The sequence below is a fragment of the Malaclemys terrapin genome, chromosome 6 (assembly GCF_027887155.1).
Source record: "Malaclemys terrapin pileata isolate rMalTer1 chromosome 6, rMalTer1.hap1, whole genome shotgun sequence".
NCBI classification, from domain to species: domain Eukaryota; kingdom Metazoa; phylum Chordata; order Testudines; family Emydidae; genus Malaclemys; species Malaclemys terrapin.
The window spans coordinates 129,420,100-129,445,804 of NC_071510.1; the positions used below are offsets into that span (position 1 = coordinate 129,420,100).

At 53.0% G+C, this 25,705-nt stretch overlaps 1 protein-coding gene across 1 annotated transcript; it reads right to left on the reverse strand.

Annotated features, from left to right (window-relative positions):
* Window positions 1-972: 972 nt before the first annotated feature.
* Window positions 973-23,638, reverse strand: C6H9orf24 (chromosome 6 C9orf24 homolog). The gene is made up of 7 exons (XM_054031766.1): window positions 23,504-23,638; window positions 12,918-13,065; window positions 9,274-9,386; window positions 7,978-8,053; window positions 6,522-6,735; window positions 4,243-4,332; window positions 973-1,078 (listed from the first exon to the last, which is right to left on the reverse strand). Exons 1-7 carry the CDS (start codon window positions 23,636-23,638, stop codon window positions 973-975), a joined length of 882 nt encoding a protein of 293 aa, XP_053887741.1.
* Between the last annotated feature and the right edge of the window lie 2,067 nt (window positions 23,639-25,705).

Here is a 25,705-nt window from a genome sequence, read left to right on the forward strand (position 1 = left end):
GAGGGAAATGAAGATACAAGCAAGGAGACTCATTTTTCAAGTTGGGTACAAACCACATATTGTAAGTCTTTTGGCATAGCTATTACTGAATGGATTCTCATCACACTAATATTCAAACAGTGAAAAGTAAAATGCAGTCATGAGGTGGCAAGCCAGTCTGTGAACTTACCACTGTTCCCTTCTGAATGGAATCAGCACTGCTCAACTGTGTGTCATGTGCCCTGTATTGCCAACATGATGATTCTCTTTCAGCTCAAGCAGCGTGGGGTCTGTACTCTCAACCTCGTTGTTGCCATGGAATTCCAAGTGGTTCTGGAGTGTAGCACAGGAATGGTTGTGAAGTTCTCACTAGGTGGCCACCAAGTTGTTACAATATGTATCTAGCACTGCAATTGCAGCAGGATAGGGAAGGTTTAATGAGATAAAACCATTACAGAATCCATCACCAAATACGTCTGCTGTAGGCTGGCTTGGCGACCTTGGACCTGGTTGGGGGCAGGGGAGCAGCTTGGGTTTTCTTTCCCAGATCCCCTGGGATGTCAGTAAGCTCATCTCTGCAGGGCAGGGAGTGGCTTGTGTCCCACAGCCCCGCCTTCTAGTGAACTAGTCTGTGGCAAAGACAGACTCCAAAGGCAGCTCATTCTTCTGGAAGGAAGAAGGCTGCAAACTTTGGGACTTGACAGGAGATTGCAGGGGGAGCTGGAGCCTCCGGCCTCCCTCAGGCAAGGGGAAGACCCTAATCCCTTTTCCTGCCCAACCATCTTGAGCAGCAAAGCTGCCAGCTATGCAGAGGCTTGGGGGAGGGCTAAGAGCAGCTACACAGCAAAGTAGGTTTCCACCCTCCTCTTAGCTCCCTTTGCCCCTTGTCCAATGCTGCCGCTGGGAGGCGGGGATGTTTCACCGACGGCACCTTAAGGAACGAACACGCGAAGGTTGGCAAGACCCATTTTAATGGAAGCCTGACTCTGTTCTCTACCAGCACGGCGAAGTGGGGTAGGACTCCGACACAAACTCGGGATGGATGACGTAGTTATCCTTCTGCGGCCCGCCGGCCTTCTGGAAGTGACTCGTGTCCCACCTGGGAAAGGAGGAAAAACCGATGGATCGTAAGCCTCACCCACGCAGGTGGGTCCTTACTAATCCACTTCCTACTGGTCTCATTAGGAGATTCCAGGGAGCTTGCAAAGGGCAAGCTTTGGGAGCCATTCTCTTTGCTGATTCACTGCAGAGCGATGCTTCCACAAGTTCACCGTTTTTCTGCCCCATATCGAACGCCTGGTCCTGGGATTTGGGGAGGGAGGTGGCCTGGTCAGTGGGGTCTCTGGCCGATGGGTGTGGCAGGTGAGAGACAAGGGGCTAAAAGGCACATGGGAGCCAGTGGGAGGGACGTGCTCGGGGGTTCTGGGAAAACCCCAGAGAATACAGCTCCACATAGCTAACTAGCCCACGCTGGTGCCTATCTTTTGTCTGCGGTGAGGCGAACACAAACAACAGGCAGATGAAATAAAGCAGTGGTGGGAAACCTGCGGTAATCCGCTGGCGGGCCGGGGATTGGGACTGGGAGCTGCAGGCGGCCGTGCCTGCAGATGGTCAATGTAACACTGTCTCGTGGCCCGCCAGCGGATTACCCTGATGGGCCACGTGTGGCCCGCGGGCCACAGGTTGCCCACCACTGAACTAAAGGTTTGTTCTACCTTCGCCAGCATTGGAGAACCATTTTCAATCCCAATTTTAGCTAAAAGGATTCTTCCCCATGCATGTGAACACTGTTGCTAATGCTTGCACTATTTTGGTGCTTTCCTTAAAGCCCCAGCTCCTGGAGTCATGTGATTACATGCGAATCTGTTTTTAAAAAAATAAGTCAGTTTCTAGCCCTCCTGGTTGCAGAGAGAAGTTTGAATATGTGACCCGAGTGGATTTTAAAGGCTCTGAAATCAGAATGCAAATAAGAACATTTATGATTTTTTTTTAAATCTCACAATTTTGGGGGCCTGACCCCTGATTTTGGGCTGCTTGGGGTTGAATAGGGCCTACAACAGCAAGGCTAAATCTAGTTAAACAGGCCCTCCTCCCAAGGCCGGTTCCTGGTGATCATTGCCTTCTCAGTGGCAGGATTCTAAAAGTAAAGGGGGCAGTGATTAAGAGGCACCGCCAGAGGAATGGGTGAAGGACACAGCCAGGACACACCATAGCATGCTATGGTGTGACGTTATCTGATTAAAATATGACCATATAGATCATGGTTGCAACCACTGTTATATATTTGCAGCAAATCTTGTACAAAGGTTGCTGAGTGAGGTGTCTATGAAAAGGTTATGATTTTCTGGTTATGATTGTGCTATCTGTAGGCATGTATCATTTTTGTATGTGAAGTTATAAGTGTTGGCTCTATGCTTGGATTTCAAATGTTTGCTCCTGGGGTAACGCCCACAAGGTAGCTAGCCAGCACATCTTGGAGGGACTATTCAAATTAAGTGGCTCATCAAGAAACACTTGGTTGACAATGGACCATGGGAGACGCTCATCTACACTGAGTGGACTGTCATGTAAACATGCTGTCTGGAGCGCGGGTAATGGCTTCCTGCAATGACTGAGGAAAATTGGGCATGAACATGTGACTTGCCCAGGTGACTCCAAACTCCATCTTGTTGCTGTAATTTTCCACAGTAAGAACAATGGGATGCCCTCCACATGGCAAAAGCTATAAAAGGCCCTGGAAACCCCTCCATTTTGTTTTCAATCCTGCTTCTTGCCTCTGGAGGAACCTTGCTACAAACTGAAGCGCTGAACAAAGGACTGAATGACCCATCCAAGCAGTGGATGTACTCAAGAGATTTGATTTGAACCTGCAGTTTATTCTATCACTGCTACAAGCCTGAACCAAGGACGTTGCCATTACTGGATGTAATTGATTCCTTTAACCAATTTTAACTCTCACCTTTCTTTCTTTCTTTTTATAAATAAACCTTTAGATTTTAGATACTAAAGGATTGGCACCAGCTTGATTTTTGGGTAAGATCTAAATTATATATTGACCTGGGTGTGTGGCTGGATCCGTTGGGATCAGAAGAACCTATTATTTGATGAGACTGGTTGTAAAGAACCACTCATCTCTGAATCCAGTGGTTTTTTTTGTTTTTGGTGGTGATATAAGAACTGGAATGCCTGAGGAAACTGCCTTTATGTTTTCTTGTTAGCCAGTGTGGTGAAACAGGAATTTACTTTTGTGGCTGGTTTGGTATATCTTATGAAAGAATAACCACCAGTTTTGGGTTGTGTTTGCCCTATTTCTAAGCTGTTCATCCTGAATTTGGCATCCTCAGTTGTGACCCACGGTTACACTATGAAAACAGGGACACTGGATAACTAGGGCTCTGGGCAGATGATGATAACAAAAGCTAGTGCCACAAAGACTAGACATGGAAACCTGTTCAAAATGGCACAAAAACGAATCCCAAGCGATGGCCGCCCTATCTCAGTAGTGCTGTCAGTCTGCAGGGGTTTCGAATACTTACGTGGGGTTTTATGATTTCAAAGCACAATAGAGACATTAACTAGTAAATAAACCCTCACACCCCTGCCCAGGTTGAGAAGGCTACCAGGCAGTGGCTATCCCTGTTTTGCAGCTGGGGAACTGGGGAGGTGAAGTATAGTACAAATAATGAAAGCATTACAGCAAAAAGGCAACAAACCCATCTAAGCAACTGTTTTTAGGTCTCCTTTAAACACTCCTAGTTACATTTATAGTTCTGGGGACTCGCTCTGCTGGTCCTGGGCCCAAGTCACCATCCAAGACTCCCGGCCCCTGGCAGGATTTGTTTTACATCAAGGTGACCTCTTGCGACCCTTTTGCTAACCGCTTCTCTTGCCGTCAGGCGAGGACCCCAGGGTGGGCAGAGCAAACACTCCTCCTTTGTTTGGTCCCTTACAATCCTTCATTATTTTGTACCAGGAATAAAAGCATGGTGCTGTCCCTTAAAAATAAGCTCCTCCCACCCTGCAAACTCTGCCACTTTGCTCCGTGACCTTTGGCAAGTCACTTAATCTCTCTGTATTCCAGGGGCTACCATAATACAAGCAGTCATTTTTCACGATTCACTTGAAACCCAAATGAGGGAAGTTCTGGCCTCTGGGGAAAGTCCAAGACTTTTGTGAGTTTCCTGTTCTCCCCAGTGTAAGACATGATTTTCTAGAGCCACGGTGCCCTTCCCCCACCACTGAACCCGGCTTTAACTTTCTTACTTAAGGTTCATATACGGGAAAGATTGCGGCGGGCTGTGCAAAGGTGCATAGTCCATCGTCTCTCGGCTGCAGCCGCAGTATGGGATATTCCTGAAACAAACGCAAGGGGATGGTTAGCGATAGCAACAGGCGGCCGGGCTCGCTCCTCTCTGCTCCCTCTCGTTTTGGTGGGCAGTGAGCTTACGTGGGAAAGATCCTTCCTCCCTCCCCACAAGTGGGGCATGGTGGCGTCAGCAGCGTCAGAAACGCAAGTGGCGGTGGTAGGATTCTGGGGTGGAGTAGTAATGACAGGGAGAGGTCTGTCCACAGCACAGGGACTAACGTCCCAGGGGCAGGTTTTAGTGGGGCCGAGCACCCAGACTTTAACTGCAGGGAAAACCAGATCCCTGGGCTCCTCCGCTCCGAGCTGCTCCAGCTCTCTCCTCCACAGAGCGAGGTGGTGCTAGGAGCACCGCTCCTGGAGACAGAGGGGTTTTCAATGGGCAGCAGTGGGGCTACAGCGCTATCCTCAGAGGGCTAGGCAGGCAAGGGGCTGACCCCGAAGGCAAGGCAGGGCTGGGGCTTTGGCATGGTCTGCACCCAGGAGCAGCACCACTTTAACTACACCGGTTCCTGAGCAAACTGAGTGAAGCAGACTGTGTATCGGCCGCTCTCAAATCGGTTTGAGAGCATCTGCCCAGGGAGATTGCATTGGTTGCGTGAAACAGGTTCAGAAACCCGCTTCGTAAAAACTGCAATTTCTGTGTGGCTGGACCCCCTGGGTGATGGGCACTTTATAAACACCGAGACAGAGAGACAGCCCACGCCCCGGAGTAGGTTCCTCTGTGCAGTCTCTCAGATCCAAAGCAAAATAATACCCAGAGCTGCTACTGCACCCTCTCCGCCTGCCCGTCAGTCACTAACTCCGGGAGTCAGTCCTCTTCATATTGCCCATTGCTCCAGCACCCCAAGGACCCAGAGCTTTGACTATTTGGGTGTCCTGGCCTGTATTTGCCAGGATTGCTCTCATCTCCTGTGCTGAAGGTCCCACCCTTGGGTCACCCCTGACTCTTCTCGTCACTGTCCCTGCCTCTGCGGCTACAGAGCCTGCGGCCACGCTTGTGTATAGATATATCCCTCTTTACGGTATTGCCCTTATCTCTGCGGTGCCAGAGGGGATGTACCTGGCTCGCAGCCCTGTCCTGGGGAGCTGCAGGGCTGCTGCTGGCTACTCAAGCAAAGAGTTCTAGTGACTTCAGCTTGGGCTCACTGACAACTGCTCACCCAGTTGGGTGGAGAGGGAGGAGGGCACTGGGGTGTGGGCGGGGGGGGAGGAGGGGCAGAGCACCAGTGGGGAGGAAAAAGGAGGAGGAGAGAACTGGGAAAGTGAGGGTGTGGAAGGCAGAGAGAGCAGGGAGGCAAAGGGGAATGAGAAATGAAAACACCGCCCAGGGAAAACCCAACGGACTGAGAAAGGGGACAGGTGCCAGAGTGTTGCCAACTCTCAAGATTTTGTCATGAGTCTCAGGATAATTACTGGATTCCTTAAAGCCCCAGCTCCTGGAGTCACGTGGCTATGTGATGACTTCAGCCTTCATTCTTAAAGAAAAAGTAAGGGCTGTGGAGAAAGCAATAAAATGTGACCCCAGTGCGCCCCAAAGGCTCAAAAGCAGAAGGCAAATCAAAAGGACACCCAATCTATTCTTTTTACATCATCTCACAATTTTAAAGCCAATCTCGTGATTTTTGGCGAGCCTGACTCATGATTTTTGAACCTTTGGGGCTGGCAATACTGGGAGAAGAACGAGTGAGATGGGGATCTTACCCCGGGGCGGGATGGGAGGAGATGGGGGGTGCGCCAGGAGGTGGGGGGCGAAGGTGTCGGTCCTTTGCAAAGGGGTGTGGAAGGGCCCTGCTTTCTCTGCACTGATCCCCACCTCAGCCTCCCCTCCTACACGCCCTGGCCTCTCCTGATCATCTTTCAATGATGTTCAGTTGTCTGGGCCCGGGGCGTCAGTGAAGGGCAGGGCCGAGAACACCCGTGTTTCCCTGAACGCTGCCTTTCCTTTCCCCAGCACCGGGCCTGCTCTTTGCCCCGCAATGCCCATCTGCCGGAAACGAGGGCCCGATCCTGCATGCCAAACTCTCCGTCTGCCCAGGGGAGCTTTGGGTGCGATGGGCAGGATCAGGGCCCGAGTTCTGACCCCCGTGGGCCCTGCAGGAGCAACGAGGAAGGACGGGGCTGGATTCTGCTCTGCCCCGAGAGGGAAGTGTTATGTGCACTGTGTAACCCTCCGAACCTTACAATCTTTTCCACTAGCTGGTTGAGCTGCCTCTCGTTGCAGGGGGCGCCGTCCACGTAGTAATCCATCCCGCGCAGGCAGTAGTGGCGCCCGGTGCAGGGGCTGTAGTAGCCTTGGAAGGGCTTTCTCCCAGGGATGGTGGAACGGTGCTGGACGGAGGGGAGCTGGCTGCGGGATAAGCTGTTCAGCATGTTGACCACCACTTCCCTTTCTGAAACAAGAGGAGCCAAAAGGGTGGGGGAGGGGAAACCAGACATTCGCCGCCCTAGACGGAGAGCCTGGCCCTCAAGTGTTCTGGGTACAGCGCCTGTGGCAAGTAGGGCAAAACCAGAGCAACCAAGGAGTTGCAGAATCCAAACGGGGGATGGGCTAGTGACTAGAGCAAGGATCCCATGCTTATGTGTAAAAAGAAGAACAGGAGTACTTGTGGCACCTTAGAGACTAACAAATACAAATAAGGTGCCACAAGTACTCCTGTTCTTCTTTTTGCGGATACAGACTAACACGGCTGCTACTCTGAAACCTGTCATGCTTATGTGTGTGCTTGTGTGCGCATGCACATGCCACGTCTTCCTCTAGTGGCCGTGGGCAGGACAACAATCTACTACTGGGGCCAGCTACCGAATTGCTTCTTTAGCTCCAGCTGCAGAGGTTTATAATAATATATGGAGATATCCCATCTCCTAGAGTTGGAAGGGACCTTGAAAGGTCATTGAGTCCAGCTCCCTGCCTTCACTAGCAGGACCAAGTACTGATTTTGCCCCAAAGTGCTCCCTTGAGGCTTGAACTCACAACCCTGGGTTTAACAGGCTAATGCTCAAACCACTGAGCTATCCCTCCACCCATGCTTGGGTGCAGAAAGGCCCCACTGGTGACCTGGGCAGGTGGGGTGGGTCAATGCACAAGGGATTGGAAGCCCTCCACAACATTTCCCAAGGGGAGTGGCCCTTTAAGAAAGCTCCCAACATCCTCAAGGATGAAGAGACTCAGCAGTGCCATAAGCTACCAGCGGCGGGGATCAGCCAAGCCCACTGTGCCCCACTCCCAGCAGCCACAGGGAGGAGGCACCTTCACAGCCTCAGGAACCCTGGTAACCTCAGGGGTTCCTGACCGTGAGCTGCCTTGTGGGGTTGGTGAGTAGGGGAACGGAGGTAGCTGAGTTGGGGGCAGTTAATTGGCAAGTCCTGGCGTCGCCTTCAGAGCCCCAGACGGCAGCGACAGCAGAGCTTATGCTCCGGAATGGCTCCAGGGGCTTCCTGGTCTTTTGCAGCTGAAGGGACCCAGAAATGCTGCACATAAAAACCTCCCAGGGAAATATCTACCCGCTGCTCATTGCGGGACGCCTTCTGTTTCCAGCCTGCGAGGCATTGTATGGATTAAAATCTCCCCCACTGGCTCTCCTGGAATCCCCACTCTCTCGAGGTAAGGTTATAGGAGGACCCAGTACAATTACCGTAATTATTGAGCCGGTCGGGCTTCGGCGGGTATTCCATGGGCATCCCGCGGAGAATGGTCTCCATCCCGGCTTCCTGCAAGGAAAGATTTCAGAGCCTTCATGTATGTCCAGCAAACGTGCAAAGTCCCCTGTTCGTCTCTGGATCAGGAACAGCCCGGGCAGCAAAAGCACAAGCTTCCCTCACCCTGCCCTGCCCTTGCCCGTGGGAGGTGAGAGCAGGCGCCATCCTTGCCTTGGCCTCTCTGCTGAGACCGCCAGCGTCGATGCTGCTTAGTGAACCGGTGGCTTTTCTGACGTGGCGAACGCTTGGCCCCTGGGAACTGGGCCAACACCTAAGTCATTCCACAGACTCTGCCGAACCCAGAGTTACCTTGACCGTTTTCTTCTGTTTCTATTGCACAGAACTACACAGCACACGTGCCATGAAAACAGCACAGACATAGACACGTTTGGGGAGGATGCGTGTGCCCGGACTGTGGCCCTGCCCCAAGGCCCACCCCTGATCAGTCTCCTCCCCCCAAAGCCCCACCCATGCCCCATCCCGGGGCCCCACTCGGGCTCCTCCCAAAGGTTCCCCCCGTGCCTACTGCTTGTGCCTCTTCGCCCCCTCCCCCAGGCCCCTGCACCTGCCCACCAGTCGGCCAACTGAGTTGGCTGTCTGCCCACCGCTTGTGTGCACCTCTTCACCCTCTCCCACGAGGCCTCCATGCAGGCAGCGTGGGGCTGGGAAGAGGACGAGTGGGAGCGGAGCCTCGGGGCGGAGCGTATGCTCCAAAGGCGGCGGGCTGGCTGGTTGGGAAGGCTTAGCCTCCCCTGGCCTCTTATACCCACCGCCTTTGCACAGATCCTAGCTACAGATATTTGCAGTGTCTGAACCCTGTCTCTGAAAACACAGCTCTCCCTATGGAGGGGGGAAAGTCTGCTTGTAGCTGGAGCAACTCCTCGCTTCCCTCGGGAGGATGGTCTGGAGCCAGACGAAGCCAGGACTTCGCTTAGCGTGCAGGGGGACTGACTCCATTTTGCAGTGTTGCGCGGTTGGGGATGCCCTGCTGGAAGGCGCTATGCAAGTGCACAGAAGTATTATACTGGATTTTGACCTGGGTGATTAAGGGTAAAATTTGCAAAGCAAAGAGTGGAGAAGGAGCCAGCTGTACAATTCTTATTTGGCTGTAGGAGGAGTCACAGGGGCTGACACCCCACAGGCCACTTTGAAAGCATAGCCCCTTCCCTGCTTATCCGCCGCACCCCGCCTAGGGACGAGAAGCGGGCGCATTCTGGAGGTCCAGGATTTACCTTTGGAAGCCTGGGGAGGTAAGTGGTATATTTATTCCACCCCGCGCTGTTGTAGGGGCCTGTCCTCCACGTTGCGTACTTGTCTCCACTGACAAAAACTGGATTGTACTTTTCTGAAATGTAAACAGACAAACAGACAAACATTTCCTACCAGGGAGGAAGAACAATGGGATTCGCAGAGTCCTACACGTCAAGGCCAAAAACGACCCTTAGACCATCTAGTCTGACCTCCTCTATTACATGGGCTGGAGAATTTCACCCACTTCCCCCTGGTATTGAGCCCAATCACTTAAAGCATCTCTTCCAGAAAGGCACTCGTCTTGATCGGAGGACATGAAGCAATGGAGAACCCACCCCTGCCCTTGGTAGTTTGTTCCAATGGTTAACCGCCCTCACTGTTAAAAAGTTTCAGAGTAGCTGCCGTGTTAGTCTGTATCCGCAAAAAGAACAGGAGTACTTGTGGCACCTTAGAGACTAACAAATTTATTAGAGCATAAGCTTTCGTGGACTACAGCCCACTTCTTCGGATGTGGGTTGTAGTCCACAAAAGCTTATGCTCTAATAAATTTGTTAGTCTCTAAGGTGCCACAAGTACTCCTGTTCTTTTTGTTAAAAAGTGTCATTTCTAATTGGAGTTTGTCTGGCTTTACCTTCCAGCTGCTGCTGCTTGTTCTGCCTGACTCCGCTAGATTAAAGCGCCCTTGAGTGACGGGTATTTTCTCCCAGGGAAGGTGCTTAGACACGGTAAATCAAGTCACCTCTTCATCTTCTTTTCGATAAGCTACGCAGACTGAGCTCTTTCAGTCTTTCACAGTCAGGCTTCCTCCCCCCGCCCAACCCTTGAATCGTTTTTGTGGCTTTTTACCCGTCTGAGTTTTCAAAACCCTTTTCACCATGTGGGCACCAGAGCCGGACCCAGGGTTCCAATACTGGTCTCACCAGTGCTGTAAACGGAGGCCAGATCACCTCCTTTCCCCGACTCACCCCTCTCACGCTTATGCAGCCCAGGATCACATTAGCCCTTTTGGCCCCAGCAAACCGATTAACGTGGAGCTAGCCAAAGCTGCTGGGCGGGAGCTGGGGTCCGTAACAAAACCCAAGGCAAACAGCCCCGCCATCCAAACTAACTCAGCTCCAGCCTGTCAAGTGTGCGCCGGGGAATCCCAGAATGCTGGCGGGACCCGTGCTGGTGTCTCAGTAGGTGCCACCATCCCCACTGGAATTAGACATTAATCAGTTCCACAGCATGGTGCAAGGGATTCTGGGATGCTGGAGGTGCCCTCTTTTGGATGGGACATACAGCTGAGACCCTGACCCCTCAGACCCTTTTAAGATCCTCTGGCCCTGGCCAAATTACAACTCAGGGAATGCATTCTGCCCACCTGAAGTCTCTCTTCAGTGTCAAGTGGATTCTTCCTCACTTCCCATCCTCCACTGTGGTCTAGTATCCCCGTACATTGTTACACAGCAGCTGTGTGCCTCACCAGAGGTGGCTGCTGTGCAGTGGTGGGTTAAGTGTGCCCTGGGCAGAGTTTGCGCATCAGGTGGTTACATTGGGGGCTGAAAGGCACTGCAAAAATAGACAGTGGGGCACCAGCTAATGCTGCACGTATTTCTTATTCTAAATAACGGTAGTCTCTCTGGCACTGCTGTGTGAGAACTGAGTCAAATGTGGACTTCTGAATAGCACGTGCTCTGCTGTTGGCCTTCCACTCGACAGCGGTCTTCAAGAACAGCAGCGCACAGTGCCGCCGTACCAGGGTTGATGCGGTGAGCAGGGCCAGAGAAACTAGAGCAAGATTTGCAACAATAGGCGCCTACAGTCAGCCTCCGAGGGCCTTATTTAGGCACGTAAGTTAGTGGCGTGAAGCTGACGTCAGGGGGAACCCAGCACTTCGGAAAATCAGGAGCTTAAATAAGGATTTAGGGGCCTAACATTGGGCTCCTGTAGTGGAAACTCTTGGCCTAGGTGCAACAGCCTCGTGCTTCAAAACAGCCCTTTTGGTGCATCAGCAGCAGGGGTGAGGGGCCAAGGGAGTGTCCCAGGGAGCCAATTAGCTGCACCTCTCCAGGGTGTTGCTGGCCTGGCCGTGAGGGCCAGAGGGAGAGAGGAACCACGCATGGGTTTTTTAAAAATCAGCTTCCCTCCCTCCCCACTAGCCCTTTGCTTCTCTTCCCATTTCTAGGATGAAGATGAACCTCCCAAGCCGGGGGAGGCAGCACTGACCCAGCACCCGTAGAAGCCAGGGAAGGGCAGTCCCATGTGGAGCCCCCATCTGCCACACTGCAGGGTCCAGGGGGCAGCGCCCCGGCTGCCAAGCAAATAGGTCAAACCTGGACTGGGCAGGAAGTGAAAATGGCCATAGCCTATCTCTGCCCGGCGCAGGATTGCTCTCCGCACACTGGGCTCTGGGGCTGTGCCCGGTTCCGTTGATATGTCCCCGGCAATGAGGGTCCCACCCTTCCCCTGGGAGACGATTCCACAGCCTGGTATGTCCTGTCCCTCATCTGGGGGCTTTTCCTGCTGTTCAGCCTAAATCCTCCTTCAGGTAATTCCATCCCATCGTTCCAGTTCCCAGAATCCTTTCCTGCTGCTTGATGGTTATACATGCAGGCTGCTGTCCCTTCTCTGGTGCCCCTGGGGTGGCAGGAGCGGCGTACAGGTGCCCACAGACAGTCCCATTTGCCCTTCCCTCCTGGTGGCAGAACGAAGGACAGCTGGGAGGAGAGCAGAGACAAGTGGACCACCTGGGGCTCTTCAGAGAGAACAGGAGAGCTTAGCTAGCCGCCTTGACTCCATGCCAGCCGGGCTGCTGGCTTCCCCAGGTGCACTCCTCTTCCCTGTCCCCTCCCACCCTGTGCCGTAGTGATATGGAGGCAGAAGGTGGGGGTGGGTGGAGGAGCGGAGCTTGTAATCAGGTAGAGGGGGAGGGGAGCACCGTGCAATGGGCGTGCATCATGGGGAAGAGGAGGCCTCAGAGGAACTGGTGCAACCTCAGCAGGGCTGGTGGGCTTTCGATGGTCCTGGACTCTAGGGCTGAGACTTTCCAAAGCACCCCCGGAGGTCTGGATGCTGGAATCCCATTCGTTCTAATGGGAATTGGGTGCGCAAATCCTTTGACCTCTGCACCTGGAATCTGGGCACTGAGGCCGGCTGGCCCAGGATCCAGGAGCGGCTGGGTGCATCCTGGCCTGACTTGTGAATGCTCCGTGGCTGGGCCAGACCGGCCACGCCTGCTCCCTCAAAGAGGGCCCTGCGTATCAGCAGCAGAGAACCACACGAGGAGCCCAGCAGTGAGAGAGCTGCTTCCCCACCGTCAGTGCTGAGCACTGGGTCTCTGCACTGGGGAGGAAGGGTCTGTATGGAGGGGAAATGGGTTTCTTGCAGGAGAACAGGTAGGGATGCACAGGGTGGGGACCTGTGCTTGCTCCCGGCGGCCTTTGCTTGTACCGCAGCCTCCTGGCCTCCAGCGACCCAGACAATCTGCCCCTGTTCGGCACCCCGAGACCCACTCTTCTTTAGGAACCCCCGGGCCCTGAGTGCAGTTCCCAGCACTGGGTGGGAGCACGCTATGCACGAGCTGGAAGAAGAGGGACAGGGAGCCTGGGCTGTGGGGCAGGTGGCTAAAACAATCCAGCAATACCTTCGGGTCTGGTTACCCAATACTTTTCTGGCCTATAGGCTGTTGGTTCTATCGCGTTCTTATAGGAATAATCCTGCACTGCATGCTTAATCATCTTCTCCAGCTGAGCTTGGTTCACCTGATTTTCTCCTCTGGGCCTCGTTAACCCCTAAAGGCAACAGAGAGTTGGGAATGAAATCAGTTAAATGTTGCAAGGATACCAGCTTGCCCTTTGCAAATTCCTCTGTGTTTGGGATAAAGCCAATTAAATTCAAGGCTGCAGTGAAGGGGGAAAGTCCATGGGCATCAAGGCGTGTCATGACTGATAATATGCTCGTCACTGTGGCCACCCAGAGTGTAACAACAAGATCAGGGCTAGAGCTGAAAACCTCATTCTCAGAAAGCCTCTGCACTTCAGTAAAAGGGAAATCACCTTTAGTAGTTAGTCATATAGGGCCTATGACACACAGCTGAGCAGTTCTGGTTACAGCCAGTAGGAGGTAGCTAAGCTAGTTCAGTGTGCAAATCTCAATGCTCTTCTTCTTCAAAGTATATAATGGCAACACCTGACGATAACATGGTGCTTTTATCCATAAGTATCAAAGTGCTTTGTAGAGGTAGGTTCCCTATTTTTATTTTTGCAGGTGATGGAATTGGAGCCAAAAACCAAAGGAGGAATCAGTGTACTGCCAGGCTTAAAATTTAGAACCTCCTAGCTTCCCGTCCTACCCCAAAACCAATAGTCACATGGGCAGAAAACAGCCCCACGACCATTCGCTCATGGATTCCCAGTGGCACTGTCCATGCACACAGGAGTGCGTGTTCATTTGTCATATGCACATGAACGGGTACAAGAACAAGTGCCTGCAAAGAGGAAGTTTAAAAGCTCACTAGAACGCAGCCACTAACCTGGCTTGTTCTGGATATTTTGGGGCTACTCTGGTACGCCGTGGGTTAATGCTTATTGGTGTGTGTGCACTGGAACTGTAGGTGCTCCTTTGGCATCCCGCAACACATGATGCTGCATCAAAATATTGTCCCGTAACAATGGAGCCTGGTGCCCTTTCACCATCCCTGGAAGTGATGTAAGAACATGTGACTGTCTCCTCTGGGGGGAGGGTAGTGTGGCCTACTGGATAGGCACCAAACGAGGCTTTAGAAGAGCTGGTTCAAACCCCAGCTGTACCATGAACACACAAACTCATGTCTATTTCCCTTCCCACCTTTGGTCTGTCCTGTTTATTGAGCTCTTGGAGGCAGGGATTGTCTCTTTGTCCAGCACGCAGCAGAAGGGGGCCTCTCCATGCCAGGGAAATATAAATCGGAATAAAAGCACTGTCCTCGTAAGCAGGGTGATCTCAGAAATACCAAGGTGCACGGCAACCACAAGGGTGTCACTCACTGAACACTCAAAATGACCACCCACGTCCTCCCTCTTAAGCGCCCAGAAATGCTCCTTTAACCCAGGCCCCCACAGTGAGCGCAGGACGAGCCCTTGATGCTCACACTCAGATCTCTCCTAACCCACTTCTCTGAAGCTTTTCAACCGTAATCCACTAAAAACATGCACAGACACGCACGCGAACACAGCAGGCTGCCCAGGGGATGACAGTTTGAACTGGATTGGTTGGGTCTTATTTGCATTGCACGCTCTCTGGACCGGATACAGTGGGGGCCCCATCCTGCCACCTCCGGGAGACTCAACGTTGGCTTCAACAGAATGTAAAAAATCTCTAAACTGGTGACTCGTGTGGAGAAAGTGAATAGGGAAGTGTGATCTACCCCTTCTCATACCACAAGAATCAGGGTCACCAACTGAAATTAATAGGCAGCAGGTTTAAAACAAACAAAAGGAAGTATTTCTTCACACAACGCACAGTCAGCCTGTGGCACTCACTGCCAGGGGTTGTTGTGAAGGCTGAAACTAGAACAGGGTTCAAAAAAGAACTAGGTAAGTTCCTGAAGGACAGGTCCATCAATGGCTATTAGTCAAGATGGTCAGGGGTGCAACCCCATGCTCCGGTGTCCCTAAACTTCTGACTGACAGAAGCTGGGAATGGGCGACAGGGGATGGGTCACTTGATGATTTCCTGTTCTGTTCATTCCCTCTGAAGCACCTGACATTGGGCACTGTCAGAAGACAGGATTTCTGGGCTAGACGGACCATTGGGCTGACCTATTATGGCCATTCTTATGTAACACACTCAGGCCCTCTAGCCTGTCAGTACTTGTACAGGGCTGAGTGCCCCATCAGTAACAAGGGGGCTGGTCCATCTTCAATAGCTCAGACGCTCTCCTGCCCACGCTCTGGGCTCAGCTTTCACCCTTCCGGGGCTCTCTTTCATCTCCCCCACCAGCCCTTCCTGGGCTCACTGCTCCCTCCTCCCATGCCTTCCTGCTTGGAGACTTTCCCTGCTTTGGCAGGCCATGCCCAGCCCTACCTAGCCGGAGTCTCCCTGCAGTGTCACAAGATCTCCTACCTCCCTGCAGACACCTCCATCTCCCCCTGCCTAGACTTCCCCCTCATCTATCCCACAGGCCCGGTTGACTCACATGCCCCGTTTTCCCCACCTGGAGAAGCGAGTTAGTGTCACAGGTGGGAACTGAGAGACCCACCCCTACTGTTAAAGGACCAGCCACCCTGTGACCTCCCAGATTGGCCGGGGAACCACCTCTCCAAGTTAAGCTCCTCTCCGCCCTGCTCCTTCTGCAGCAGCGAGCATTGTGGGTAAGAGGTGCCCCAAAAAGCAGACTGCATTGCTATGATACTGCAGTGCTTCCTGAAGGCCGGACGAGTCAGGCAGGGCCCATTTGAGTGGGGTGTGGAAAAGGCTTTCGGCTTGGGGACCGCAGGCGACGTCTAACCCCAGGGCCCATGAGAACCATCCCACTGCCCATTTTGTCACAGTTTCGGTCTGGTCCCTTGCTCTGTGCTCTGTGGCTCTGTTTCCTTTTAGGGCTGTCATGTGTGAGCGCTGGTCGGAGGAGGGGTCGGCCAGCATGACGTCAATTAGAAGCATTTATTTATTATGCTTTGTACTGTCAGATAAAGCACTCCCACCCCAGGCTCTTTACAATAAAAAGCAGCCGTTAAATAGACAGACACCCTCCACTGACACCAGTGCACCATGCCTCAAGTCCCATCAAAGATCTCCCCCAGTAAATCCACCACGAACCTCCATGTACCACCCCACCTGGCAAATAGCCCTGCAAGCCAGGGACCGAAGATGGGCCTGGCCACAAAGGCATAAAAAGCACAGGGCAAGAGAGTCAGCCAGTCAACCGTGTCTGCTGTGTAGAATTCATGCAAGAAAGGGAGGAATTGCTGGTCTGTTACTCGGAACACCAGATAAGTCATGAGATCAGCAGATGTGTGTTTCCACTGTCGGTTGCTGGATGAAACTGGGCCCGTGTATGTCGCTATTGTTCCTTCTTGTGCCTTAAGATCCACAGAAGATACAGGCCCAGATCCTCAAAGATATGTAGGTTCTTAACTCCCTGGGAATTAGGTACCTAAATATCTTGGAGGATCAGGGCCATAAGCCCTAGCAGATTCATCGATTTAAAGGCCAGAGAATCATCTAGGCTGGTCTTGTGCATAGTACAGGCCAGAGAATCTCCCCCACTGATTTCTACATCAAACCCATAACTTCTGGTTGAGCTACAGCATATATTTTAGAAAGAGACACCCAGTCTTGATTTAAAGGCTTCAAGTGGTTGTGAATCCATCCAGTAATAGCACTACCTTCTCCTTTAACTGGGGTGCCAGGGACCTGAGCTGGAACCAAAGGTCCTGGGGTTTGTCCCTCTGTGGGGTGAGCTGACCACAGGTGTGTCTGTTATACGACGGTGACCCCAACAGACGGGGAGGTGAAAGAGGGTCAGATCCCTCCCAGTGCCCAGAAGGAGAGAAAAAAGAGATCTGTCAATTTGAAGGGAGAGGGTGTAGCTTGGCCTCAGGACAGGGGCTTGGTGAGTGGAAGAAGAATATGATACTTAGCTCGTATAGCGCATTTTTCATCAGTAGATCTGAGGGCTTGTCTTCACTACCCGCCTGGATCGGCGGGTGGAAATCGATCTCTCGGGGATCGAATTATCGTGTCTCATCGGGACGCGACAATCGATCCCCGAATCGACGCACGTACTCCACCAGCGCAGGTAGGAGTAAGCGCCGTTGACGGGGGAGCCGCGGTGGTCGATTTGCCACCGTCCTCACAGCGGGGTAAGTCGGATAGGATACGTCGAATTCAGCTATGCTATTCGCGTAGCTGAATTTGCATATCTTCTCTTCTCTCCCCCCAACACCCAAACATTCTCAGCATGGGCGTGGGAATCTTTGCAAAGCACCGGACACACTTCACCAGCGGACACCCCTTCCGCCAGGGCTGAAAGCAGCAGCCTTTAAACAATACACAACAGCCCTGCACAGCAGTTCAGAATAAGCCAGAATCCCGGCTCCAGCTGCAGTGGGAATGAGTGGGCAGAAGGGATGTAGCTGTGGTGTCAGGGATGATATCCTCCGCCTTGTCCCACAGGATCTTCAGTCACCACGGAGATGCTGATGCTGATGATATTTTGCTTTGCAGGAGGGTCTAGAGCAGGGGTCTCAAACTCAAATGACCATGAGGGCCTAGTGTGACCAGATGGCAAATGTGAAAAATCGGGATGGGGGTGGGGGGGGTAATAGGAGCGTATATAAGAAAAAGACCCAAAAATCGGGACTGTCCCTATAAAATCGGGACATCTGGTCACCCTACGAGGGCCACATGAGGACTAGTACATTGGCCCGAGGGCCGCATTAACTGACACGTCCCCCCACCACCCTCGGCCCGGCCCCCACTCCACCCCTTCCATGAGGCCTCGCCCCTGCCCCGCCTCTTCCCACCCCTTCCCTGCCCCCATTCCAACCCCTTTCCTGAAATCCCCACCCCAACTCTGCCCCCTCCTGCCCCCAGGGGGCGCGGGAGGGGTGTGGGATGTGGCAGGGGCTCAGGGCAGGGAGATGGGGTGTGGGGTGCAGGAGGGGTGAGGGGTATAGCAGGGGTGCAGGGTGCGGCAGGGGGCTCAGGGCAGGAGGTCAGGGTGCAGGAGGGGTGCAGGGTACGGCAGGGGGTTGGGGTGCAGGAGGGGTGCAGCATGGGGCTCAGGGCAGGGGGGCAGGGTGCAGGAGGGGTGCGGGGTGAGGCAGGGGGTTCAGGGCAGGGGTTCGGGGTGCAGGGTGCGGCAGGGGGTTGGGCTGCAGGAGGGGTTCGGGGTGCAGGGTGCGGCAGGGGGTTCGGCTGCAGGAGGGGTCGGGGGGCAGGATCTGGCCCGGCGCGTACCGGGGGGCAGGGCAGGCTCCCTGCCTGCCTGCCTGTCTGCCCTGTCCCCATGCTGCTCCGGGAAGAGGCTGGAACGTGGGGAAGGGGGGGCGGAGGGGCTGTGTGTTTCTGTTGCTTCAGGCACCGCCCCCAGCAGTTCCCATTGGCCGCGGTTCCCCGTTCTCGGCCAATTGGAGCTGCTGGGGCGCTGACTGAAGCAACAGCAACACACAGCCCCTCTGCCCCCCCTTCTCTTCCCGGAGCAGCGCGGGAGCAGGGCAGGCAGGGAAAAGAAGGGGGGGCAGAGGGGCTTGCGGGTCGCAGAAAATAACCCAGCGGGCCGCATGCGGCCCCTGGGCCGCGTGTTTGAGACCCCTGGTCTAGAGGCCCCAGTGCACTAGGTGTTGTACACGCCCACAGTAAGAAAAGTCCCTGACCCACAGCGGTTGCAATCTAAAAGCCCCACAGCCGCCTACGGTAAAGGGATTCTGATGCAAGCCTCGTTGGAAAGACAACAGAGTACCCCGGCCATCAACTTTCCCGCTAAGGGAAAAACCACAAAATAACCCCCTGGCCTGCAGCCCCCTTCAAAATGTTTGGAAGTCTCCTGTCCCACTCCCAATTTAGCCCAAAGCTGCTGAGCTTATGTCAGTGGTCCCCAAATTTTTCAGCGTCACGTTCCTCCCCTTGCCCCTGTCCATGCCCCCTAGGACACAGACAGGGGTAAGGGGTCTGGGGCCACAGCTGGGGGTGGGTCTGGGGCCAGGAGTGGGGGCAAGGCTGGGGGCAGGGCTGGGAGTGGAGTGGGGCTAGTTGATGCTCCCTCCCCGCTCCCCGGGGGGGCTGGCCTGGGACCTGCCATCCCCCCCCAAAACATTCCTCCGTACCCCCCTAGGGAGGTGCACCCCACAGTTTGGGGGCCTGTCACCTGATGCTGTCCACGCCCTGGGTGCCAGGCTCACAGACCATCGGGAACTCGTCCTTCAGCTAACAGGGCTGTAGATTAGCAGTCTGAGACGTGGGAGATTTACCTCTGTAATAAACTTGTTTTCTTCCCACAACGTAAGTGGCCGTTCCCTGTAAGTCTGTTTCACAGTACAAGGCGGTCGGTAAGATTCTGTATAGGTGCTGATCGGCGTCTTTGTTTTATGAGCAAAGAGGAACATCTCTCAAACGGGTCCTTGGAAGGGATTCCACCTTCCGTCTAAACTACGTCTCAACTGATCCCCACGAGCCAGCAAGGGCTTTATGCCTGAAGTTAATTTCTGGAGTCCACCACAAGCCACGCTGAGGGGTGAGACTATGAAAAAGGCTCTCTGTACTATTGTAGCAAATTAAAAGTCTGTCTCCCAAATCTGACCGCCTCCCCCAGTCACCAGCCCTGCTTGCATCACCAGTGATGTCACAGTCGGTTGGGTCAACCACATTGTAGCTAAAATTTAAAAGCGAGATCCCTGTGGATCCAGCCCTTTGGGCAGGTAGATTGTATCAAAACAGGGTCCTTTGGCAGATGGGAAACGATTGCCCATAATATCAAAGGCAACCCCTTGGCACAGAGGCGCCGACTTTCTGATCTGCCGGGGGGACCTTGACCCCCGCTCCGCCCCAGGCCCGGCCCCTACTCTACCCCTTCCCCCAAGGCCCCACCCCACCCGCCTCTTCCTGTCCCCTCGCCCCGCCCTGCCTCTTCCCACCCTGTTCCACCCTCTCCCTCGAGCACAATCTGCCCTCGCTCCTCCCCCTCATCTGCCACCTTCAGTGAGTTCCTAGCCACCTCCAAATCCAAGTCACAATTGCTCCAGCTGTGTCTCTCTCTCGCCATCTACCTCTGTGAGAGCCCCCTGAGATAAAATCTTTCACCATTGCCCCATTACGTGTAAGGTGCTCGCTAGCACGATGTCTATGCACCCATGTACCCTGGCTGGCTGGGGAGAAAGGCCCCGTGTTTAGTCACATCAGAGGAGCCGGTTCTGTGGGGTGACTGGCTAGGCAGCAGTTCTGCAGAAAAGGACCTAGGGGTTACAGTGGACGAGAAGCTGGATATGAGTCGACAGTGTGCCCTTGTTGCCAAGAAGGCTAACGGCATTTTGGGCTGTATAAGTAAGAGCATTGCCAGAAGATCGAGGGGCGTGATCATTCCCCTCTATTCGACATCCCCGCATCTGGAGTATTGTGTCCAGTTTTGGGCCCCACACTACAAGAAGGATGTGGAAAAATTGGAAAGAGTCCAGCGAAGGGCAACGAAAATGATTAGGGGGCTGGGGCACATGACTTATGAGGAGAGGCTGAGGGAACTGGGATTGTTTAGTCTCCAGCAGAGAAGAATGAGGAGGGATTTGATAGCTGCTTTCAACTACCTGAAGGGGGGTTCCAAAGAGGATGGATTTAGACTGTTCTTAGTGGTAGCAAATGACAGAACAAGGAGTAATGGTCTCAAGTTGCGGTGGGGGAGGTCTAGGTTGGATATTAGGAAACACTATTTCACTAGGAGGGTGGTGAAGCACTGGAATGGGTTCCCTAGGGAGGTGGTGGAATCTCCTTCCTTAGAGGTTTTTAAGGTCAGGCTTGACAAAGCCCTGGCTGGGATGATTTAGTTGGGGCTTGGTCCTGCTTTGAGCAGGGGGTTGGACTAGGTGACCTCCTGAGGTCCCTTCCAACCTGATATTCTATGATTCTATTTGACCAAGGCGTGAGCGGAGGCCAAGGCACGCCTGGAGCCTGAGACATGCAGGAGTGAGCAGGGGCATCTCAGTGAGAGGTGCCCAGGATGTGAGCTGGGGCTTAGGGGTTTGGGCGGCAGGAGGGGAGTACATTGGACTATGATGCATACAGACAGACATGTACCGATTTAATAGCAAGTGCAGTAATTCAGAAATAATACAACACATGGACTGTTGGGCATTTAAATGGAGGCGGGGGGTAGGGGGGCAGTCAGGTACCTGGTAATCAGCAGGGTACAAAGGCTGGCTGGAGAGAGAGGTCAGATCGTTAGGAGAGATGAGGTTTGGCTTAGACACATCCCCATAAAACACAGTGTGACCCCCCTGCCTAGCAGGAATCAGACCTGAGCCTTCTAGAGCTAAAAATCCCAGCTCTAGCCCCTGGCAGGCTCTAGCAGACCGATAAACCTCCATATGGCCTGGCCACCTGAGGTAGACAGCGCACCACACTGCATTAGTAGGGGTTACAGAAATGACCCCCCCTTCTTCCATTGCCAGGTCCCCAGTATTCTGCGGAGCTCTCTCATCCCCACCGCCGCGCCCATCCAAGGATGGCTTGTCGGATCTTTCTGACCACGACTGCCTGAGCGGGCTGCACCGCCTCTCGGCCTCGGGCGCTTGGGAGCCAGTCTTTGCTATGTTCACTTCATGACCAATGACTCCCTCCCACTAATTGGAGTGATTAGATTATTGGCGATGGGAAGTAGCTAATTAATAATTAGCTGCTGCTGGCAGCACCTCCTGGAGTACAGCATGTCTTTCCTCCTCAGCCTGCAGTGAGCTTCTATTGCAATGAGCTGGCTGGGGTGTGCATGCAATGCTGTCCCCTACTAGATAGAACCAGAGCTGCCTAGCTGTGTGTCATACGCCCCATACTGCGAAGTGCCCAGGCTCAGCCTGCATTGCCCCAAAAGAGCCTCCTTGTGATTGTTTAACCTCCCTTTTTTGGATGCTCTCGCTCTGCGCCTCAGCTCGAAAACATTTTCTAATGGTCATTCACCAGTTCTGCCACAGTCTGGACAGCAGAGGGTGCCGGGTACCATATTCCAAGCCAAAGGACAGATGCATAGAGGGTGGTAGTGGAAAGTTCATGCACCGAGAAAGAAGCTGTCTGGCTGCTCAGATACCATGTCTGTGGAGAACAGTCTGAACCTGGAGGCAGGGCAACTTTTGTATATTACGTTCATTGTTACCAGCTGGCAAAAATTCATCAGACATTTGCTTATAGGCTGTTCTGCAGGGTTTTCATCCACCGCTCTAACTCACCCGGCATGTTTCAAAATCTCTAACGAGAAAATTACTGTGATGACTTGTGGAGGCCTCGACAGCTGGGAACCCCCCAACAGCCCAGTTCTAGTTTGGCCATGCACAGAGCCTCAGCACCAAGGAGACTAACCAGGATCCACTGAAAGACACGACAAGATAGTCCAGTCTGCGATCTCTGGAGTGTCTTTAACCAGAGGTGGTTTGCAACAAAAGTGCCCCCAAATTTGGCACCTAATTTGGATAAAACTATGGTCTATAGAGACAATAGGGCCCAGCGTGCAATGTCACATCGAAATCTAAATGGACAGGACATATTCCATTACAGTCAACCCGTGGGACATGTTGCCAGGGGATGTTTTGAAAGTATAACGGGGTTCAAAAAAGAATTAAATAAGTTCATGGAGTCCATCAATGGCTATTAGCCAAGATAGTCGGGGACGCAACCTCATACTCCAGCTGACCCTAAACCTCCAGCTGTCAGAAGCTGGGAGTAGACGACAGGGGGTGGATCGCTCTGTAACTGCCCTGTTTGTTCATTCCCTGTGAAGCATCTGGCACCAGTCACTGTCAGTGACAGGATTCTGGGCTAGATAGACCATTGGTCTGACCCAGTGTGGCCGAATTTATGTTGTGACCTATAGTCGCCATGGACCGCCTCTGTGTATTATTTTATAGCACTTACAGCCAGGTGCTTCACAGCGCTAACAATGAAATCTCTGCCTGCTAAGAGCTATGGCTGGCCCGAAGGACACCAGGACTTCAGTACAGACGTTTGTTAGTGAAAGCTTTCCATTTGGGACTGGCATGTAGCTCTTCTTGCACAGAGGAACATGAACAAATGAAAATGTGGCCTACTGGCTCAGGCAGTGGACTGGGCCTCTGGAAACATGGGTTCTGTTCCCTTCTCTGCCACTGACCTGCTGGGTGACCTTGGTCAAATCGCTCCCCCTTGCCGTGCCTCAGTTTCCCCATCTTAAAATGGAGAGAACGATACTGGCCTCTTATGAAAAGTGCTATCTAAGCATTACAGTAGCTGCATTTATTATTTCCCTCCCACAGCAGTAGTGACCAGCGCTCATTTATAAACGAGGACAACAACAGATTGCCTCTCGCTCACCAGCTGCATGTTTAGGTAGTTTAAAGTGATACTGTTACCACCACGCTGGCACGGCTGCACAGTCAAAACGCTAAGTGGAAAGGGGAGACCCACATTTTATGAGGACACCCAAAACGTCATAAAAATCAGTATCTGAAGGGCTTATGGGGCTTACTGAGATCCTGCGTCTGATAACACTGCCTACTGGGGGAGGGGGAGATTTACCTCCGTCACAAACTTATTTTCTTTCCACAGAGTATTCGGAGGTTCCTGGAAGGTTTTTCTCATGCTGTTCGGTGCTCTGTAGGAGTCCGTGTAGGTGCTGATGGGGGTCTTGGTTTTACGGGCGAAGAGGAACATCTTGAAACACACCCGTGTGGGGGAATCCTTCTTCAAATACACTCAGCGACTCCACAGGTCACGGGGACACGTCATCCGCCAAGGGGTCTTGTGCCTCAACGTCATTAGATTAGGATTCCCCACCCCCTCTAATGTCTGTGGCTGGCGGGGAAGGGAGAGGGGCTCTGCATGCTGGGGTGGCAAACTAATGTGTGTTCCTTGAATGTGACAGCCTCTCCCACTCACTAGCCCTGATTGCATCACAGGTGATGTCACAGTAAATGAGCAGGGAGATTTCATCACCTCCAGAGTCAAGGCCTTTGCATTTGCGCCAAGTTCCAACCTATATGTAACATGCTGTGCTGCTATTAACACGAGGAACCAGAAAATCCTCGTCCTAGGACACGTCCCTTTTCCCAGTGGGTTGCCACATTCTCCAGTGGCATTCTGTTCCAGCGGACACCATTTTGCTGTATGTCTTCTGCTCTCTTGTCCATAGCAGGAGCAAGGCTATCTTATTAAGCAAAAAGAACAGGAGTCCTTGTGGCACCTTAGAAACTAACAAATTTATTTGAGCATAAGCTTTCGTGGGCATATGCAAATTAGAGACCATTAACTTTAGATTTGAACAGAGCCTGGGAATGGCTGGGTCATTACACTGATTGAATCTATTTCCCCATGTTAAGTATCCTCCCCCCTTCTATGGGCCACCTTGATTATCACTTCATAACTTGTTGTCCCTCCTGCTGATAATAGCTAATCTTAATTGATTGGCCTCTTACAGTTGGTTGGGCAACTTCCACCTTTTCATGGGCTCTGTATGTATAAATATCTTCTTGCTGTATGTTCCAGTCTATGCATCCGAAGAAGTGGGCTGTAGCCCACGAAAGCTTATGCTCAAATAAATGTGTTAGTCTCTAAGGTGCCACAAGGACTCCTGTTCTTTTTGCGGATACAGACTAACACGGCTGCTACTCTGAAGCCTGTCTTATTAAGCAGCAAAGAGTCCTGTGGCACCTTATAGACTAACAGACGTATTGGAGCAGGAGCTTTCGTGGGTGAATACCCACTTTGTCGGATGCATGTACAGGACTCTTTGCTGCTTTTACAGATCCAGACTAACCCGGCCACCCCTCTGATACTATCAGGTTATTTGGTACATGCCAGCAATGTGCTTGGTCCCACACCAGGCATAAATGAAACCGTCTCTTGCAGTAAGAAGTTCGCAATCTAAGGTCCTGATTCTGCAAACTTCTCTGCGTGGGTGGAGCCTGCATCCATGTGAGCAGGTTGCAGGATCGGGGCCTTAGGGTATGTTTACCCAGCAATGTAAGCTCAGGGTTAAGAGAACTCGAATTAGCAGACCCGGCTTTGTTAACCTAGGGCTAGAATGTCTACACTCATCTGTAACCCCAGGTTAGGAATTGTTGAACCCTGGGTCCCAACCTGGGGGTTCAGCATCTACACTGCATTATGCAGGCCTGAATCCAACCACCCATATCCCAGACCTCCTAGCACCCTCCCCAAATGCTCCCCACCACAGCCCGGGCTCCCTGGGTGGCTCTTATCATGGCCTGGCTCTGGGTTCTGGTGTGGCCAGGGGGCGGGGCCATGGGGGAAGAGGAGGAGCAGGAGGTGGCACCACAGAGGGGGGCGGGGCTCCTGTAAGTGTCCTGTTTCTGCATTTTGAAAAGGCGGTCACCCGAGGGCCCACATTGCGCCCAGGCAGTGGGCAGACCTGCTATGTTATTTGAGTTAGCAACCGCAGGCCTTGAGGTTAAAGATCCCCAAAGCATGGGTGCACCCTCTGGGCTGCCCACCCTCCCTTCTCCAAGGCCTGGGGAGACTCTGGGGTGACACCTCCATTCTGGTTAACTGGGGTGACACCTCCATTTTTCGTCCCTATGCTGCTGGTGGGACCCAGAATCGCTGGAGAGGAGGGGACGGGCTGATCAAAGGGAGCTTCTGGTTATCTGGGGGTCATTTAGTTATCAACATTTAGCCCTGGTTCCTTCCTAGTCCCCTTTATATTTAACCCTATCCTTTCCCCTTGGCTCATCTGTTCCGTCTGGGTGTGAGCCTCGTACT

Coding starts and splice junctions, on each gene's coding strand:
- C6H9orf24 (XM_054031766.1), bottom strand. CDS start 23,638: ATGTTCCTCTTCGCCCGTAAAACCAAGACCCCCATCAGCACCTACACG. Junction 4,333..6,521: donor CTAGTGGAAAAGATTGTAAG/GTTCGGAGGGTT, acceptor CGTTTGTTTCAG/GAATATCCCATACTGCGGCT. Junction 1,079..4,242: donor TTCCCGTATATGAACCTTAA/GTAAGAAAGTTA, acceptor CTCCTTTCCCAG/GTGGGACACGAGTCACTTCC.